At 40.9% G+C, this 13808-nt stretch overlaps 1 protein-coding gene across 8 annotated transcripts in view; it reads left to right on the top strand.

Annotated features, from left to right (window-relative positions):
* The window catches only part of SATB1 (SATB homeobox 1), a 91844-nt gene that overhangs the window by 11090 nt on the left and 66946 nt on the right, over positions 1-13808 (top strand). For 4 of the 8 annotated variants that reach the window (XM_027639156.1, XM_027639154.1, XM_027639149.1 and 1 more), the window contains exons 1-2: positions 6457-7743; positions 10602-10837. In XM_027639156.1, coding sequence (XP_027494957.1) covers positions 10627-10837 — 211 coding nt within the window. In that variant the 5' untranslated portion in view covers positions 6457-7743; positions 10602-10626. Of the gene's footprint in view, positions 1-6456; positions 7744-7835; positions 7906-10601; positions 10838-13808 lie in introns of those variants that run through there. The other 4 variants (XM_027639150.1, XM_027639151.1, XM_027639153.1 and 1 more) reach the window with 4 other exon arrangements.

Raw genomic sequence — 13808 nt, 5'->3', positions numbered from 1 at the left:
TCATTCTTATCCAGAACTGTTCAATCAAATTACTGTGTTCCTAACAGCATATAAGTGATGGAAAATGAGTCAGGAACTGGAAAAAAGCAGAATCAGTCAACAACATTGCAAACCACTTTGGAGATAACTTGCTATACCTTTGCTCTTAGCCAGTAAAAATAACTGGATCTATGGATTTATATGTCCAGGGATCATGGTTTACATACTGTTAAATTAAGAGAGCTTCTATTCAGACACATCCCTAAAATAACCACTTATCAACTGACTCTTCTTTTAGGTAACAATTATATGCCTGTCTCATGCCTAGGAGTTAACTAGTGCTGTGATGATCAGAGTTTCAACAGGAACCACTTTTTTTCATCTCCCCATGTCCCATATTAAACAACTTCATAGGAAAGACCTTAAAATTATAACTCTGGGGAGAAAGCTGTGAAATTAGTGACCTGCTGAACATACACTTATGACAGAGGTAACTTGACTGATCCTAAGACACCAACTCTCCTCCTTTCTTCCAGCTGCCTAATTGCATTAAATATAATTATATAAAAGTTCCATTGCATTTTTTTATTTGTTCTTTTTTGTGGAAGTAGTTGGCTGTAGTTGCCACATGGAAATTGCGAGCATGACTCATCAAGGTTCTAGTCTAGGTTCTAAGGATGGAAGAGGACATGGTCTCCAAAATGCTTTTTTTAAAGTTGAAAGCTTATTATTTGAAGTAGTTGTGAAATCCACAGTCATAAAACATATTGGCTTATATTAAATAACATATAGATAGTGTTTGTGGGAGTTCATGTCCTACTACAGTTTGTCCACATAGCAGGCAGAGACACTGCAACTACAGAGTAAGATATATGTAATTAACCATTAATATTCATTGCTGTGATCTTTGATGGGAAAGTGGGCACATCTCTGTTAAAATTCTAGGCAGCTAAGATTTCTTGTGGCAACCAGAGGTAAAAGACTTGCTGTCCTCATTAGCGGTCTCGTTCACCCTTCACCATGCCAAACGTTTTTGTTGGGTTTTACTCCTTAATTTTCTTTCATCATTTTGCCTCTCTGTGACTCACCAAGGGGTGAACTGAAATAACTCTTGCGGTCACATCTGCAAAAGTATGTATATACTTCACTTGTACAAGTGTCCTAGTCAAAATAGACACACAGGTGTGAAATGACATGCACAAAATGGTGCGGTAGTTTGAGTAAAAGCAGCTTGTTTTATCCAAACCCACATTTTGCATATTCTTATTAAACTCTGGTTTTAAAAAAAGATTCCGTGATTGAAGTACATTGCAGATAATGTTTGCAGGAGTAAACGAGCCTCGTCACAGAGGCAATCAATAGGGAGATGTCTGTTTGTATATGATTTTACATATCTGCAAGCTAGCTGAGACATCCAACTACAAAATAGTGCACCATGGGACACTGTGTAGATATCTGATACTTCCCAGGGGGTTTGGGGTCTGTAAACTAATGAATGCACTACATGTAGCCATATATGTAGGTTTTTCACCTCTGACGAATATGGTAAGGATAATTTACTTCACTTAATAAGCAATTAAGTGCAGTTCAATACAGCTGACTATCGTAAGTTAAATATTCATTTTACGTAACTGTTTCAGGACATGGTGTGTGAGAGAACACAAACGAGCAGAAATTGCTCATGCAAAATGTGAGAGGGGACGACAGCTTGTGTGCGATGCCTTTCAGTGCTATGAATTTCATTTCATAGCACTTTTGCTTTTTGACAGGCATCCTATCCAGGCTGGGGCAGGTTGCAGTCAAAAAAAAATCTAGGTTGGTATGTAACTTTTGAGTTCAGCGTGGGGGATGTTGCAGAATGCTGTGATTCCCATCGGTGTGCATCACATTCTTGGGTCATATGTAAATTGAGATTGCTGCAGTCAGGTTGGGTAAAGCGTTCAGGCAGTGTCAGGCAACTATTGTTGCTCAGGGCAAAGCAAAGGGGAAGTCAGTCTGAGGAGACTGAAAAACTTCAGTCAGAGGTACGAAACTTGTAGGGCTGCAGGACTGCATTGGCACAGCAGCAGTGACTGTGATGAGGTTTGCACAGGTAGCTGTGGGATAAGACAGTAGGGCGCATCCTTGCCCTTCACCCACAATTCTGTCCAACCCACATAGCAGTTAGGCACAAGCCCACCAAGAAGTCATTCACCTTTCGGCCATAGATGTTTACCTTCAGAAAGCCACAGATTGGTATTTTCATTGCCTTGCTGTCCAGCAGTTACCAGTAACCACAGATGTGCACCAATCATCCCTAGCAGTGGGGGAAAGGCATTCAAACTCCCACCAAAGGGAGTTTCCTAACAGTCCCCTGGCCCTTGCGCTTCTCTGCATCACCTCCAGCACAGGTGCTTAAGAGTTACCCAAATTGCCGCAGTGTTGTCAGGAGTACATATGTATAAAACCCAATCAGCCTTATCTCCCCGAAGAAATCTGATAAAAGAAAATACACGGCCTTGCTGGTTTTGCTCTGCTGCCAGGTCATTTCTGTTTGTGTTGCACAAGAGCCAAGCCTCAAGATTTGGGCCCATATTTCCTAATTTATTTTGAACAAGAAAAGATTGGAATAGAGGCCTTAGGAGGCACTAAGGCAGTGTGCCACACTGGAGAATTTGTTTTGCTTTGCAGCTACTGAGACCACTGTTCGAGAGTTAATTCACCATGAGGTTGAAAAAACACAGTCCAACTTTTGTCTTATTTCAACACAACCTAGTGCAAATGCATTTATATATCATAAACATAGTGCAACAATTTTATTAAGGATTAATAACCTTTATTAAGGATATATTTGCTGCTGTATGTTGACTAGAAGCTATGAAAAATGTGATGTTACTATTGTCGCATATTTAAATGATTGGCTGCATATGTATCCATGACAATATCTATTCATCTTCTGTTCTTTATATATATTTTTATTATAAATAACTTTCTTCTAGTGGAACATTTTAATATCAAAGTTGACACAGTGAAGTGCAAATTATAATAGGTCAAATGAAAATCAGATATCTGTATCTTGAATTTATTCCAAGTACTTTGGTATTGATAAGAGATATCTGATTGTTGTCTATCTGTCAAGACATAGCAGCCTTTAGTAATTTGTGCTTTCTAGTCAAAGCAAGGGTTCCACGCTCAGCTTTCCAAGTCTGTAGTAAATACTTTACCAGGCATAAGTGGTGTATGGGAATTAGATTAATCCATGTGGTAGGAAATTTATAAGGTTTAGTACATATAAGCAATTTCAAGAAGAGAGTTGTTTTCCATAATCATTTATCCCAAGCATAGGAAGCATATGCACAATTATATAATTAACAGAATATTTGTTTGTCAGTGTTTGGTTAGTGTGTGTAATAATATCATTATTAGGCCTTCTGTGCTCCTGTATTATCAGATTGTTATCTCCCTGTTCCTTTAATTCACCATCTCTGCTTTTTGGATTAATCACTTTGTTTTAATCCAAACATTTAATTTATTTTTTTTTTAACATGAAGAGAATGATTTGTGAACACCAAAGCAAACTTTATTTTAGAAGATTTTAATCTTTTGTTGTTTGTTATTGTCATGTCTGGTAATCATATTGATAAGGTGGTGTTTTAGTCCCAAATCTTGTTCCAGATCATATTTGCTCTATTCTAATCAGCTCTGCATCTCTCACATTATCTTCAGTGTCCTTCTCCTCTGTCATGCTGCAGGCAGCATACTGCCAGCTGAAACTCTCACATCCTTCATGACTTTCTTTAGTGGTCAGTCTTGCTTACTGCTGAAGTTTACTGAATCATGCTTTTTTGAAAAGGTTGGAAAAAATGACACAATGTTGATATTTTTCATTGTGCCCACAAAGTTTGAATTCAACTATTTAAGACTGGTTTTCCTCCAAGTATTCAAATGTATTGGGAAATAATAATTATCTCTTTGTTTCTCTTTTTCTTTTTTTTTTTTTTTAAGAGGGACTGAATGATAGTCTATCTTGTTGGAAAAAGATTGGTTTCTAAACAAACAACCCTCTAGACAGTTATCCCTTGATCATGTTATGGAAGATGTCATCTATATTTTCCCTTGTTTTCTTTGAGAAACATGTTTCTTGGGTTTTAGTTTTTTGTTTTGTTTTGTTTTTTCCCCTTTTCAGCATTCTCGGTAACCACCTTAGTAACCTTTTTTCAAGACACACAACATAGATACAACTTTTATCGTTTCCTACGTATGCCACCTCCACTTGCTCTGCTTTGAATAATAGTATTATGTAAGAGTGTATTCATTTTCCAGCCTTGCACTTCTTTGCTTCTGAGATTATAATCTATTTTATACACTGCATAATACGATACATATTTCATGCATTTCATGCTATTACCATTTTCTTTTTTCCTGCATGCCCTATAAGCTATTTGTGCTTATTTTGGTAAATGTCAGTGTGTTTCTTTACCTAGTCTTGATGCATTCTTCTTCTTTTATAATAAGTAATAAATATGTGTAGTGAAAATTTTCCTCTTTATAATGATTTGCTTTTTCTATGTACAGAAGCCGTATTATTTTGTGTATTACAGAACTAGTATTAGCCTTCCCACTTGCCTACTTTTGCTGCTGCCTCATGTTTGTATTGGGGTTTTTTGTTTTTGGTCGTTTTAAAGTTACTACCCTAAACATTTTGGTTATGCATCTGTCTATGCAATAGTTCATGTTTTCTTTGGTTGATGATGCAACTTTCCTTTTAGGCATAGTCTATTTAAACACTATGCATTTTATCAATAAAGAAGTTTAATTTTTCTCTTATCTCGTAGCTTGTACAAACTTGTTGCTTTCAAGTTTGGCTTGTCGGGTTACTTTTTTTCCAAGTGCATGATGGGAAAAAGCCATGTCTGTCTCGCAGTTATTTGTCAATACTTTACCACCTTTTAGCTTTCACCTTTCAGGGGTGGCCTTCGGCCCCGCGCTGCGGACAGGACACAGGGACAGTTTTGTGACATCCCGCACGCTGGTGGGGACGTGGCATCTCGCCGTCCCGAGCCCGGAGCGATGTACCGCGCTCACCCCACTGTGTGCTGGGGGTTGCTCTGGTTGCCAGAGCCAGCGGCGGGCTGCCGCGTGGATGATGCCCTCCACGGAACGGGGCCGGTTCCACCCAACCCCGGTCACCTTTAAGCAACGTGCCTGCTGCTTTACCTTCACCTCCGTCGGTATCGAACGTGGGGGCAGGAAAAACTTCTTTCCCCCACGTGGCCCTGCAGCTCCCCGGGGTGTCCCCCCGCGGCGCGCCCCGACTTGCGGGACCGCCACCGTGCACCTGCCCTGCCCTGCCCGGCGCGGCCCGCGCAGGCTCCGCGCCGAGGGGCGGGCGCTGCGCTGGCGCGGCGCGCCCGCCAGCAGGATATTGTTCATCCCTCACGCCCGCCCCTCCTCCTGCTTCTCCTCCTCCTCCTCTCTCGCCGTGCTCGTCGCCCCCCTCCCCGCTCACCCCCTCCGCCGCAGGCCCCATCTGCCGCGTGTCTGCGCGCACGGGTCGCGCAGCCTGCGCGGCGCGGGGCCGTGCGCGGCGGGCATTGTGCGCGGGGCTGTGCGCGGCGGGCATTGTGCGCGGGGCGGCGCAGGCAGGGCCGCCTCACCCGCACCCGGCTGGCTGCAAATTCGTGCGCGCCCGGAAGCCGCACGCCCTCTTCCCCCGGCCCCCCCCGCTCACCTACCGGCGGCGGACGCCCCCCCCCGGCCCGGCTCGGCCCGGCGCCCCCTCCCCGCTCTCGCTGCGGTCCCCTCTGCCACCGCACTTCTCTCGACCCCCCCTCCCCCTTCCCCGGCCTCCCCTCCCCCATGCCTTTCTCCTTCACCACCACCACCACCTCCTCCTCCTCATCCTCCTCCTCCTCCTCCTCCTGCTCTGCCACTTTCTCTCTCTCTCCCAGGACGCGTCGGATGATCCGGGGCCGCCGGGGAAGGGCTCCAGGCAGCAGCAGGGAGGCTGCGTCCTCCTCCCGTCTCTGGCTGGGGGGGAGGGGGGGGGAAGCCGGTGGCCTCGGTGTTATTTTGTATTAAAATGAGGAGGAGGAAGAAGAAGCAGCGGCAGCAGCGGCAGCGGCAGCGAGCGGTAGCGGAGAGGAGGAGAGGAGGCTGTGAGCAGGGGACGGCGGCGGCAGCAGCAGGAGGAGGAGGAGTAGTGATGAGTCAACTAATAATTTAATGGGGACAGAAACAGAGAGAGGGAGAGAGAGAGAGGAGGGGGGGGGGAGCAGAGCAGAGCGAGGCAGCTCCGTCCGGGGACACACACACATACACACACATATCCGTGTAACATCCAGCAACAACCACCAAACCGGCCTAAATAACAACCATACCCAGCCAGCCAGGGAAAACGAGAATTAAAAAAAAAAAAAAAAAAAAAAAAAAAAAGACAAAAAACAAAGCCTACCATTAATCTTTTTCAATTGTTATTGGGTTTTGGTTTGGGGCTTTTTGGTTGGTTTTTTTTTTTGCTGGCTTGGTTTTTGTTGTTGTTGGCTTTTTGCAACCTTTCTGTTTTATATTTTTTACCCCTTCTTGCGAGTAACTCTTCTCGGAGTTCCCAGATTTTCTTTTTTCTTTTCTTTTTTTTTTTTTTTTTTTTTTTGCAGAAGCAGAACCAGTTTTTTGTTGTTCGGGGCTCTTTTCCTTTTTTTTCCCCCCCCATTAGAGAAGATTTGGATTTTTTACAAAATTTTAATTTCTCCCGGTTTTGGACTCGGAGGGAGAGAAACCTCGTCACTTTTTTGTAGTGGTGGTGGTGTGCCTTGTGTGTGTTTCCTTCCTCCCCTCTGTTCTTTTTCTCTCTCCCCTCCTCTCTCGCTCCCTCTCTCCCCCCTCACTCGCACAACAGCCCCCGGTAAATGAGAGGAGACAGGTCCTCTCTGCCTTTTTTTTTTTTCCCTTTCCCTCCCCGGACCGCAAAGGCAAGATTAAAAGTGGCATTTTAGTGCCTTTCCTGCAATTTTCTCTACACCTTTTTTTTTTTTTTTTTTTTTTTTTTTTTAAATCTCCAGTAGCGATCTCTGAGGCTGAGGTTTCCGCAGAAAGTTTGGGGGCTGTTACGGTGTGTATTTTTGCGAAGGGGGAGGGGAGCGGGCTCCTTCTGTGTGTGCTGCTCCTCTGGGTGCCTATTGGAGAATAACAGTGTAAGTGACAACCTAGAAGTAGACTTTCTGCTCTTCACACTGGATAGAAAAGCTGCCTTTTTTTTCTTTGCTTTTTTTTTTTTTTAATAACCCCCTTTCTCACTTGCTCCTGTACGCACTGGTTTTATTTTTGAAAGGATAGCTAGACTTAAGTCACCCTCCACCTCCATTTAAACCTGCTACTTATTTTTTAATTATTATTATTAATTACTCGTTTTGAGCGTTACACTTGTCTGATCAATTTGATCTCCAGCTCTGTCTTCCGTTGCTAAACCTCGAAAACTGGCTCTCTCAAAAGATATTTAATTTCTATTTTTTTTGTCCATTGCCATTTTTGCTCATGGCTACTCTGTTTCTCGCTATCTATTTTTGCCCCTCCCCGTCTAGAGGAAAATAGCAACAAGGAAAAAAAAAAAAAAGAGAATATTAGGGGAAGTAGTCCTCAGGTCTGCTGCCCCCCCTCTCTTGCCCCCCTCCAGAAAGGGGGGGACCTAAAAAACATCAGTCTTGAACTTCTTCCTCTTCAAGAGCTCGGGCTGCAAAGGAAACCTCCTTTGTTTTTGTTATTTATATGCTGTCAAGTTTTGAAGTGGTGAGTTTCGGGTCGGTTTTGCTAATTTCACTCAGAAAACTGCAGTGTTTCTGTTTCTAGATAAGTACTTTGCTTCTTTGTCTCTTTAAAAGGTCACAGGGAAAGCTTGGCCTGGATTGTGAGAGCCATATGGAACGGATAAGTGCGGAGCCTCTCTCAAATGTGATTATGGGTTTTTATGGGGGAGGGAGGGAAGAGGAGGGGAAAGGCATGGGGAGGGGGCTGATTCAGGAGGAGAGAAAGAAATAATATAATACCGGCTGCGTTACGTCGCGACAAAAGGAGATACCGCACCGAGTCTCATTCAGAAATTGCGCGGTGTGCCCGTACGTGTGCGCTGGCTCTGGGAAACTGTGCCTTGAAATTGTGCTCTTCTCTCAATGATCTGTGATGAAAACTTGTAGTTGTGAAAGATGCCTAAATGCGAAACCCGGGGAAACTCTTGGCCTGGAACCCGCGGAGATGATAGGTCTTTGCTGCAACCCTCTCCCTGGGCAGGCCATGCTGGTTGTTGCTCATCACTATTTCAAACTGAGGTTTCAGTGAACTTTAGCCTTGGGCATGGAGTTTAAATGAGTAAATTAGGTGTTTTATGTGCATGTAATTTTGCTTTGTAACATAAAGCTTTTTACAAGATGACTAAGCGGTGAAGGGATGCCGATGGGTGGGTATTCTCAGGCCAAGCGAAAATGACCCATTTGGTGTTTTGGTTATAGTCAGTGTATTAACTGAGTGGCGATCTATCACTTTTATTCACTGTACATGATGTAGTCTGATTCTGACTCATGATGACTAGATACTTTTTGTAGCAAAGAACCTCGGTGCCTTAGAGTACTTCTCAAGTTGCCAAAAGTAATGAGGAATTTCTTATTCGAGGCTTTTTTGTGTGTGTATTCTTTTACTCTTCTCCCCCCCTCTGCCTTTTTTTTTTCTTTTTTTGTTAATCCTCTTATTCTTGAGAGAGACCAGTCTCGGAAAAGCAGCCCTGTAGTACTTTAGCACCGTCAGAAACATCGGAAGATGTTAAGTTTCAGTCTGTAATTCTTTGCTTAGGTTGCACTTAGCACAGTTTAGAAAAATCTTTATGAAAAGTGGCTAAAATAGGCGTGTTTACTGTTAATGAGACACGCGACCTCAAACAGATGGGATAAAGATGAACGGTAAACCTTAGCTGTCACCTTACAGCATAAGAAAAAATAATGATTGTCTGAACTTAATGTATTTGGTGGCATTCTTGAGGTTGCTTGTAAACGTTTGAATAAATACATTACCTCTTTCTTCACCGTGTTGGGAAAAGCAGCATGATGTTCAAACAAGAAAAAAATGGTTTACAAAATTGTCAGTGGCATGTATACCAGTTTAAGTGTATATACATAAAAAAATCCAAGATATTTAGGCTCTAATAGCTTTGCTCTGAAATGTGCGGAAAATGTATTGAATTACTAGGCAACTGAAAGAAAGTAGCAATTATCAGATTCACACCAGTCTTTCTAAATATGACTTCCCCAGTATTTGTAATTGCAAATGTAAATACTAGTTCATGAATTAATGTCTAGTCACCTGTCCTTAGTGATTATATTATATATATAATCTATATGTAATATATGTCTGCGTAGTTACACCTTTCTCAGTCAGAGAAACCCTAATCCTTTCTCAGTCAGAGAAAGGCAGGGTAAAATACCTAACAATCACAAGAGTATTGATTAGTGAAATCATAACCAGAAAGATGTCTCTGCCCTCAGCAAGGGATTTTTTTTTTTTAGTATAGTTGGTAAAACAGATTCTGATGAGTGACAAGAATCCTCAAAACTTCCTCTGTGTTCTAGGCTTGGGAGATTTTTAGTGATTTAACTGTAATTGTTATTCATGGACAGAGGTTTCAAAAGTTTGTAAAAAGGGAAGTACAGACACGCTAACATATACCTTTTCTCAATTCCCTATTTAAATTCTGGTTTTTTTGGTTACCAATAGCTGTGACAACATCACCCAGGTTTTGGGTTTTTTTCAATATTTAAGAGCTTCAAAGGTACTGCAGAAATTGTGGAGTTATTTCCCCAGCTTTATGTTTGGTGACATACTACTTCTCAGTTATTTTTTCCTAATTCAATAAACTAAACTATTTAACACTTGAAGCTCAACATCTGAAAAATTGCATATTTTGAACTTAGCAAGAGTTGATAAACTCTTTGTATAATATTGGTCTGGAAACTCAAAAGCAATCGTCTCCCGCCACTGCTTTCTGAACTTAAATGTTAAATTCTTTTCAAACTTCTATTTTTTATGGGAGGATGTGGATTTGTAAATGGACAATATTCTACATCTCTAATAAATCTGTTGCTCCTTCAACTAAAGTTTTAACAAATTCTCTATTGTAGTTCATTTATTTTTTAATCAAGTAGATCAAAAAATATTTTGTTAGAGTCTTTTTCCTTCTCTCTGTCCCCACAATAAAAATACCTGTGATTAAAAGCAAACCTTTCTCTGAGATTTGTAACAATAGCTGTGTTGGAGCACATACCTTGACAATCATGATCATTTATGAGAGTCTTAGTGTCTCTCAGATTCAGTAGAATATCTCTGAAGAATTTTTTCTTTTGTTTTAAAGAGGTACTCTAGTTGGCTTTTAAAAAATAATTCCACCAGATTATGATACAATCTCTCTGTAAAATGGGATGTGAGGTCATTTTTGAAGAATAAGTTTGTTTCTTTTGAAAAAGGCATTTCTTTCTAGTTAAAATAGTTATCTGTTCTTTATGAGGTTATGATACATATATATCTCTCTGTACATGTGCAGGCTGTGTACGTATACATATGCGCACACGTGTACAACATATATATTTTTTTTTGAATCATGGCAGGTGATCTTTAGAGGCGGGACTGAGTATGGATCATTTGAACGAGGCAACTCAGGGGAAAGAACATTCAGAAATGTCTAACAATGTAAGCGATCCGAAGGGTCCACCAGCCAAAATTGCGCGCTTGGAACAGAATGGGAGCCCATTAGGAAGAGGAAGACTTGGAAGTACAGGAACTAAAATGCAAGGAGTGCCTTTAAAACACTCTGGACACCTGATGAAAACTAATATTAGAAAAGGTAACACTTTTGCTAATTCTGCATTAGAGAAATATGATTTATAATATTTGGGGGGGAAGCATACTTTTGCAGATTCTACTTCATTTATATTTCAGGATTAAATCTCCATTCTAAAATACTATATATTCCCAATTCTGATATAAATCACATTTGGGAAATGTAAGCTTCATGCTTGGGTGGAGCATCTTGCTATTCAGGGTGGAGTCTGATTTTTGTTAAGGTAAAGGCTAGCTCTGGTTAAAGCAAATTCTTACATTGAAATATAAGTAATATTAATTCTTCGGGTAAGTGTTGGGTTAAGAAGCGCAAAAATGTGCAAGAGTAAATAGCGAACCCCCAAAACAAATTCTCACTTTTCCTCTTAATGGTGGTCCTAAGATTGGAAGGGCAGCAGTATTACCATAGCAGTTGCAAGTTGGTTTAAAGAAGAGAGTGTAAATCTTTAGGTATCACATTGGAAAAGTCATTTATGATGTCAATCTTTGCAGTTTATTTTCTTAAGTACAATTCATTATTGAACAATGAACAACTTGGGTGTCATATTTTTCAGTGGCTGGTTTGCTGTAATTAGACATTTACACAAGGAAAAGGCACATTTAGAACCATTGATGTTCGTATATGGATGGCTTTTGTTTGCATTGAAAATATTTTCAATGGACAATAATATAGAAATTTTACTTATCAAAATGTGTAAGTCTTTTTGACCGTGTCGTACAGGCTTGCTAATTTAAATCAAAATATGCTGCATGTAATTTGGCATATGTCTTAAAACATCCTCTACTTTTCCTAGCATAATTGGTTATGCTTGTAATCCAGATTTTTCTTGTATTTGCTAAGCAAAGTGCAAAATGGAACCAGGACTATTAAACGCACAAAGTTAGAAGGCAGAGGAATTTCATTGTGTCTGATGCATAACATTTATCGTACAATCATTTATTTTTTCCTCGGTTTGGTGAAAACAAAGAATATATTGATCCTGAAATGAACAGACACAGCAGTCCGTATTGTTAGATCTTTATCTATTAAAAATGGAAAAACAGCACTTCAGCAAATTCTTTGGCCTCTGCTCATGATTACCCTATTTATTGATTGTTTGCCAAGAATGTATGCATCTTAAGAAAGCCAGGGTAAGAGCATTAAAAATATAATTTATTACGGCTTTTCAAGCAGAGTGCATTAACATTGTACAGTGAAGCAGTGGGGCTTTATAAAAAGGACTTTCTGACGCCTGCAAACATATAAGTTCCATAAATTCCTAAATAGGAGATTTCAGCTGTCTCTGGTATTATGTGATATTTGCACAGCAAACTTTAATGCCAGGACAGTTTTAGACAAGGATTCTACAGACTTCACTGCTCCTTATGGCAGACGTGCTGTTTACACAGACTCGTAAACCTTCAGCAAAAGCTCTAACACTGCCTTCAGGTTTAAATCATGCTGTATTTTTAGCAGGGAGAACTGACCAATGCTCTCCCCTTTAATACTAGAAGGTTATGAAGTTGCTGCACTTGGAGGTCTTGCCAAGTACTAGCAGGAGTGATCAGCCAGCTGAGATTGTGCTCTCCTGTATAACATTTTTCACATTAACAGAAGGACACTAGTGACAGTTTGCTAAAAGATTTAGTGTCTTGATTTGTAGTCAGATGATACCTGTGTTGCACTGCTGGGATCGACCTCTGATAATCTATGCTGTGCTTCAAAATTTGGCCAAGAGGTTCTCCTGTGTTGTTTAAAGTACCTCATTTTCCAGAATGCTGCAACCCAGGAAACCATTTACCTGGCAAAAAGGGTGCTGATAGCAGCGAAATACCTATGTGTTGTGTCTGATCATAACTTAATTTATAGGAACCGATAAGGGGAAAAACAAATATACTTTAACTGGGTTTGAGTGTATCTGCACTGTTTGTTAAAATGAAGCTTTGCTTACAGTTTATCTTCAGGAATTACTGGTAAAACTATTTATGAATTTTGAGCCCTTACTCTGAGTCAGATGGCAATAGGTGAAACATCACTTGTGAGAGCCTGGAAGCGAGAAAAAAAACCAAAACACCACCTTTTTGCAGATGAACCATGTGTGTCCACAGCTTAATTAAAACCAACGAAGAAAACACCAGTTTGCATGTACTGCTTTTGCTTTGGTCTTCTTTCCCTTCCTGACCGGTCTCCCTCACATTTAAAAAAACCAACCAAACAAAAAAAATCAAGACAGAAATGCGTCTTCCTGCACTACATAAATATTGGCAAGCTTTTACTCGTCTTTCATGCTGAGCCTATTGGGCAAACTGAGTGAGTTTGTGAGCTTTTCCAAGCAAGCCTGAAGGGGTTTGTTTGCCAGAGATTGGCTCTCTGGTGAACAGATGTAGTTTAAATATACGTGCTTAAAGAGGTATCTTTTTTATCATGATTTCTTGCTATACGTTAGAGCACAAATCAACAGACATGGTCTTAAAGTGTGTATCTATTGTCAAGAGTAAATCTTTCTTTTAGATTACAGCATGTCAGGTGCATCCTAGCAGGTTAGGAGGTTTCCGTAAGTCTAGAGGGCAGTGGTTATAGAGGCATTAACATTGTAGGACTAATTGGAGTTCCTGGGTGCCCTGTTAAAATAACCCTTGTCATCATTTATGCTAAAGATGATACCCCTCTGGCAGGCTGCCATAAGACAGTTCTGTACATCTGCTTTTAACCCTTTTGCTTTCTGTCATTAAGAGATCCTAACCTGTGCCGCTGGAGACAGTGGAACAGGATTGGGATCTAAAACCACAGGTCCAAGGTCATCATGTCATCCGTGTCCATCTGGGAGGCCGGGAGGGATTTGCATGAAGTCAAGGAATCTGATTGCTGGGAGAGACTTTGTCCCTAAAACAGCTTGGGTCATTTGTTACTTCTCTGTCTATTGTCAAAAGGGAGGAAATGGAAAAAAAACCCCAAAAAACCCCAGAAAACCAAAAAAGGCTAAAGGAAAGAGAAG

The sequence above is a fragment of the Corapipo altera genome, unplaced genomic scaffold (assembly GCF_003945725.1).
Source record: "Corapipo altera isolate COAL_440 unplaced genomic scaffold, ASM394572v1 44, whole genome shotgun sequence".
NCBI lineage: Eukaryota > Metazoa > Chordata > Aves > Passeriformes > Pipridae > Corapipo > Corapipo altera.
Note: the sequence above shows the minus strand (reverse complement) of the source record. Positions and strands in the feature narration are given on the sequence as shown.